Consider the following 7,191-nt stretch of genomic DNA (forward strand, 5'->3'; position numbering starts at 1 on the left):
TAAAATAGTTAAATCATGAATTCAGTGAAGTGAATGGGTGTGCTACTTCTTGCATCCTAAATGCAATTTTACGTTAGACCAGTAAGGAACAAAGTCATTTTTGACTCAATAAAATACAGTTGTATTTGGCTTCCCAAAAAGTGTTTTGACAAATCATACTTTAAAATACTTTGAAGCTTCTGCATATAATGTATGTCTCTTCTAATCTTCTAATGATTACACAAGATAATCGGGTAGTGCGATTGCAGGAACACTGAGACAGTAGAAACCCCTTGATTACTCATCCACAGTGGAATAGCCCTGTGGAAAAAATGGCACCCTAGAGGTTACTTGGATTTGTATATTTCTGCAGGCAAAGTTTACAGACCTGTAAATTTAAATGTAGATTTTTTTTTTTGTGGGCAGAATGCATTGACAAATATGCCTGATGGTAATACATCTCATACTGATAGTCCCAGAACAGGTCAATAATAATGCTTATATTGATAGCAGCAATGCAGGAGATGTTACTTGGTGTTATAGCTAAAATCCATGTTATCCCCTTAATCATAATTACATTAATATTGACAAGCTGTTGACAATACTCGCATTACTATTGATAGATTTCTGTCAATAACATGTTTCCAAATAAAATATATTCATTCATAATTTGTACAATGCTCGATAACAGCACTAACATATACCAGAAGGAATTCCTCTTTCCAAAAAAATATACAATAATTACCTTCTTTTTTGTTTGCGCAGTGTACTGACAAGGGATTGTTCATTTTTGTTGTTTTAAAAAACCCCAGACAAACTATAGGTTATTAAAGAAAGAAACATTCTGTGAGTTTTTTTCTGGGAGGCGTTTTTTTATTTTTTTTCTATCCAATATCTGTGACAGTGTAACATCAAGGGAGAACCTTACAAGTAGTAGTCTTTAACCTAGAGTTTATTCTCTGTCTTCACCTGATTTTTGACTGTTCAGTTCTGATTATACAAGCTAAGCCTGATGGCATCCTTAACTGGGCATTGAGATCTGTCTCTTTCATTACTGGGTCTGCAATTCTCAGTTCTTAAGTTTTAAAAAATTTAAAAAAGACCAAATAAGAGAGTTAAAACAGTAAGGACATGACAAATAAAATTTAATGCAGAAAAACAGAGGGAAAAACAACATTCTCTTTGTTGTCTGTGTAGCTCAGCAGAATATGGGATGCAAAAATAACATAAAAAAGTACAAATTAAATGTCTTAACACTTCCAGGCTGTGCTTATTATCTAGTTTTAAACTGGAATATTTCTCATTTATTCCTACTGTAGAGCACTATTTGTGGAAACAGTACAAATTGAAAAATCTAACAAATGTCTGAAAGGACTTTTGTATAGAGGAAGTAATTTTAAAAGGGAAAACTTTATTATCTTCTATTTATTTTTTGTTTATTATCATTTGAAAAAACGGGCACTATAGATAAAGAATATAATAACAGTTCCCTACTATAGCAAATCAGAGAGATGAGAATTTAGGCCTCTTCTCTCAAAGAAACAGGTGCCGTTTTCCAGATCATTAGGACATTTGCAGGTATTTTTCATAGGAAAATACAATTTTCAAACTTTCACTTTTAATGTTTCTCTCTGGGAAGTAATTATCTACCCTGTAAGTGCAGTAGAACCTTAAATCAGTTCAGAAGTAAACACAGTGTATGTATAGCATAATGCTTCAGCCTGTATGTAACCGTAAGCACACTGAAATGTGCTTACACATTAAAATCAAAGCTATATGGATATAATCTTTAAGGAACTTGCAGGGTCCAGTTAACACCATGGCCTATGGCAAACTTTCAGTGATCTTAGCAACAAAGAACTTCAGAACAGTGCCCAGTTTTATTGCTTAAATTGAGAATGCTTACCTAATTGTTAATCAAAAAGAAAGCTTTGCTTACATAGAAATGTTATAAGCATAATTTAAAGGATTTTAAAGGAGTACATATTTATTAGTATATGTTTTTGTCTGATGTTCCTTTTCCATACAGTTTGTATAAAAGTGACTTCAAAGTTGAATCAATCTGCCAGTTGGTAATTCAGGAAGAAACATTAAATATGTCACAGTTAAACAGTATATGTGGTGTTGATTCTGTTGTTTTTAAAAAGGAGACTTTTTGGATTTTGCAGAATTTCAAAGGTTAACAAACAGTGATTTGACTTTGTGCAAAAGTGGTTCCTGTTGTCTCTATACAAAGTTCCAACCCACACTGACGGGTTCACTGGAGTTACTTCCTTCAAATAAACTTCTGCAAAGGATCGTGGACATGAAAGAAATATGTATTGTCACAAATCAATTAGATTCTACAACAAGGCAGGCACAAATTTCTGGAAAGGCCAAGCTCCAAGTTCTGGGGAAGATCTTGACAACATTTTAGTTCATCCTCTTGTGAAAATTCAATGCTAGAGTAAGTAGCTTAAGACATCGTTTGGTCAAGTTTTTAGAATCTCCAGGGACTGAGATTTCACAGTTCCCCTAGACAAACTGTTCCAATTTTCTTATGTCCAATTGGACTTTCTCATGTAGCAACTTACAACCAGTTGCCTTCTTTATTTCACTGCACCTCATGGAAAGGTTTGACTTAATCTTCTCTGTAACCTTTAGGTAGTGGAAGTTTACTATTAAATCACTTCTTAGCTGCCTTATCTTCAGGTTGAACAATCTGAGTTTCTTTAAGCTCTCCTCATATATCAGATGTTGGGGGCTCCCTGATGATATTAGTGGCTGTATTCTTTACATTTCTTTTGTACTATCTATAGAAAAGAGGCAAAATTGGACGTACTATGCCAGGTGTAGTCTTACCAATGCCAAGTAGAAGGGAATAAGCACATCCTTCAGTCTACTAGCTATGTACACGCTAATGCACTCCAGTAGGTGGCATTGCCACAAGGATGCACTGGTGACTTGTGTTCAGTTTGCTGCCCACCAGAATCCCCAAGTCCTTTTTTTCCAAAGCAGCTATGCAGTCAGTCAGCTCCCAGCTGATCTCTGGGTTTTCTTGCAGATTTCAGGATCCATCATAGTCCTGTGTATTTGACACATTTTCCGTGAACATCAGAAGGTTTCTGATGACCCATTCCTCACTTGCTGAGGTTTCTCTAGGTAATCTGGCTATACTGGGGAGAAAAAAAGTCTGCTCAGATTTAGCCTACTTAACTTATGAGAAATATACAACAGCAATTTCTCATAGCACCTGAGATAACGGAAGACAGCTGGAAAAGATGGTTGAACTGATGTTGGAAAATAGTCTTAGATGGATCAAGGAAGCCATTTGGTAAGATATAACTTTAGGATTTTGAAAGGGGATTTTGTACATTGGGAATTGTATAGAACACTGGTAGGAAGGTAACTGAAATGAATAGAATGGAGTGTAATGAGTGCGAGGGACTGAGGTGTTACTAGAAGAGAAGAAGACACTAGACTTTTAGGGATTATGAGTGAATAGCGCTAAACCAGGGTGACAGGTTCCAGAGCAGACAGTTATCAGTGGCTGCAGTTCCTCAAATGGTAGTGGGATGAGAAGAGAAAGGGTAGGAGGGCGGATAGTCGTTGGAACTGGAGTTTCTGCAGTGATACAGCAAGATCCAATAGAGATTGAATTGATCCTTTGATCACAAAGTGGAGGAGGTAAATTACTGGTATGCTACTGGATAATGCTTTCCAACCACACTTCCTGTGCCTCAGCGTTTACTGCAGAAAAGACGGAAGTGTGAGTGAGACAGGCTTGGATATACTGCCTTTGTATACCCCTGTATACTGGCTTGCTGGGCCAAGGCAGGTTGATGCAATGAAACCCATAGTTGTTTGCCCAGAGGAGACGGCGTTATACTACCTTCAGCCACGTTTTGCTTGGTAATGAGGAAAGAGGAATTTAAAGAAACAGAGTGGAGCTATTGCATGCTCTACCCATATAGCCAGTCTTAGTTAATTGTAAACTACTGTTGTACAGCATACATTAAGAACACAATCATCTTTCCTGTTAGCTTTGCATGATATTTTCCTTACAGGCATGATCAATTATAGGTATAGAAAATAGTAGAATTGGTACAAATAATGTGTTATACTGGATTTTAAAACTTTTGGTGCACTCTGTTTCTGCAAAGGGTTATTGGTTTAGAGGATATATATTTTTGTTTTGTTTTGTTTTGTTTTTTTTTAGTATTAGCATCATTAGCAACCGTTTCTATATAGGGTCCTGTATGGCATCTTTTATTCAAAGCAGTCTTGTGTTATAGTGGGTTTTCCTCTTATAAATAAGGATTTGAAGTACCTTCTTCTGTACTTTCTCCAGGGGCTGTTGACCCTTGCTTGTCTGTTATGCAAAGAATCTCGTTTAGAAAGTGAAATATGTTGCATACTGCCTGAAATATACCACTTGTCCAAAATCACTTTGGGTTTTTTATGTGGACAAAAGGAACAATAAATTAGTTACCCCACAATTTTGCATTACTGAGGCATTATCCATATTTTGCTCTTGCAATTTATTGCATTTGTTTTCTTAGTCACAGAATTGCATATACAACAGTATTTAAACCAAGCATTTTTTAAAAATATTTTTATTTTCTCTAATGCTTGAACAAGAAGGGTATACATTTGTTGAAGTTGCTGGTATACATTAATCATCTTGCCAGGAAATTTGTTATACGACAACCAACACAATTCTGCACCTGTCAAAAGACACTAGAAAATATATGCCGGCTTCAGTGATGTACTGTATGATAATTTATGTCTGAATGTTGAATATTCCTTTACTCTCCTATAATGATTCTTCTCTAAACTAAACAAATCATTGCCTTTATTCAGCAAGTTTTATCATTCCCACCTTAATTTACATCCATATCTTTCTGTATATAATCCTTAAATTTGTTAGTATTTCTAAGATTGTACTCTCAGCTGCAGCTACTGAAATACTCGTATGACAATATTTTCTGTCCACCCCACTGTTCTCTTCTAGATTTTAGTTAGTATGTTCATTTTCCCTATTACTCCATAGAACATGATATAGTTTTACAGTTCTTGTTTCTGATCTTCTATTTTAAGTTCCAATTGAATTACACAGTTATGTCCAGTGATTCTTTTTTATTTATTTATTAAGTCAAATAATAAATCTGTGGAGTTTACTAAATATCTGGGAGGTGTTAAACACTTCTCTGTAACAAAATACAAGTGTAACTGTTTGTGAGAAATAGTCTAATACAACTTCTTGTGAGATGACGTTTCATACTGTTAACATAAAGCTTTTTGAAAAGACTTGTAGCATATTAATAGCACATTAATATAGCATTCTGAAGAAGTTTTTTTGTTACTTGTTTATTGCTGGTATATTACAACTTTGTTATCTTTACTAAAAATAAAAATAGGAAATGCTTCATTATACTAAAATCTATTTGTGTTTCTTCCTAGAAATTTTTTTTTGTGAAGAAATGGCCTCCAGCACTGGAAATGAAAAGAGTGTGAATCCTGTGCTCAGAATAAGTCAACTTGATGCTCTTGAACTAAACAAAGCCCTGGAACAATTAGTGTGGTCCCAGTTTACCAGCTGTTTTCATGGATTTAAACCAGGGGTGTTGGCTCATTTTGAACCAGAAGTAAAAGCATTTTTATGCCTTATATTATGGAGATTCACTGTCTATTCCAAGAATGCGACTGTGGGACAGGCTATTCTGAATATTCAGTACAAGAATAACTTATCTCAGACAGAGAAATACCAACCTCTGAGCAAACACCAGAAGTTATGGTATCTTATTTTCACTGTTGGTGGAAGGTGGCTGGAAGAAAGATGTTATGATTTATTTAGCAATCGTCAAGTGCAATCTTTCTGCAAAATTAAGCATTTTATTAACTTTGGAGCTGGACTTCTTAAACTTTGTGAACTTCTAAATTTTCTGATTTTTCTTCAGAAAGGAACATTTGCAACGCTTACAGAACGCATTCTAGGAATTAGGTCAGTTTTTTGCAAGCCGCAAAGTGTTCGTGAGGTAGGATTTGAATACATGAACAGGGAGCTCTTATGGCATGGCTTTGCTGAATTTCTGATCTACCTGCTCCCACTTATTAATGTACAGAAACTAAAACTTAAAATTTCTTCTTGGTGTTTGCCTATTGCAGATCTTTCCAATAGTGAGAACACATTAGCAGCTCACTGCAAGGAATGTTCACTATGTGGGGAATGGCCTACAATGCCTCATACCATAGGCTGTTCACATGTTTTTTGTTACTACTGTATTAAAAGTAATTATTTACATGATATGTATTTTACATGTCCTAAATGTGGCTCAGAGGTACACAGGCTTCAGCCACTGAAATATAAAATTGAAATGACAGAATTGCGTGTCTGATAGGGGGTTCATTTGTTTTGATACGGTACATGAAATACTATGTTGCAGAGATTAATGCAAAAATTCAGAAGTTATTGTAAACACCTTAAAAGATGGTTTTGGAGACTGTAATTTGTTGTAACATATGTCTTTACTGGTATTTTTTTTACTGAGTAACAGTGCCAACTTGCTTCTGAAGAAAAGAAAAGAGAGGAGTTCCCCACCTCTTCTGCTCTCTCAGACTACTTGATCCTAGTTTGGTACCCCGTGTTGTCAAGTCTCTCTTGCCTGCAGAGCCTGTCAGCCTGCTCTTTCCTAACTGCATGCTACATGCTTCCCTCAAAGATAGCAAAGGTGGCCAGTAACCTTTTCTCACTTTGTGGATTTTCTCAACCTTCTTGTAACAGGTTCTGCCATTACCAACTTAACTAGTAGATGGATTTAGTGGAAAAGTCATCCTTGTCATGCCTGAAGAATAATTTTGAATTTGAGTATTTTAAACTTGATTTCCCAGTGTGATGTTCCACTGCAAAAAGGAAGAATGTGAGATGAATTGTCATCTCAGCAGATTATTAATAGCTTTCATCATATTCAGCCACCATAACAGGACATACTCTTCCTCTGACTCAGAATTTCTCTCTTATCAATAGACAATAAGCTTTACGCGATCCATCTGCTGGACAGACAGATACTCCATAGTTAACATGTGCCTACAGGAGATATAACCACTTCCTGTGCAAATACAGTGCACCTTCTAGACCTGCATGAGATGACCAAACTCTTTTTCTCACTCAATTATATGTCTGTGATCCTCAGTGACGTATATATGACCACCTCCCACTTCTTCCATATAAAG

At 35.8% G+C, this 7,191-nt stretch overlaps 1 protein-coding gene across 1 annotated transcript; it reads left to right on the forward strand.

Moving 5' to 3' along the window:
• The first annotated feature begins 5,441 nt into the window (after positions 1–5,441).
• PEX2 (peroxisomal biogenesis factor 2) lies at positions 5,442–6,505 on the forward strand. The gene has a single exon (XM_009891886.1). It carries the CDS (start codon positions 5,442–5,444, stop codon positions 6,354–6,356), a length of 915 nt encoding a protein of 304 aa, XP_009890188.1. The 3' UTR covers positions 6,357–6,505.
• Positions 6,506–7,191: the final 686 nt, after the last annotated feature.

Source organism: Charadrius vociferus, unplaced genomic scaffold (genome assembly GCF_000708025.1).
Source record: "Charadrius vociferus isolate BGI_N301 unplaced genomic scaffold, ASM70802v2 scaffold15, whole genome shotgun sequence".
NCBI classification, from domain to species: domain Eukaryota; kingdom Metazoa; phylum Chordata; class Aves; order Charadriiformes; family Charadriidae; genus Charadrius; species Charadrius vociferus.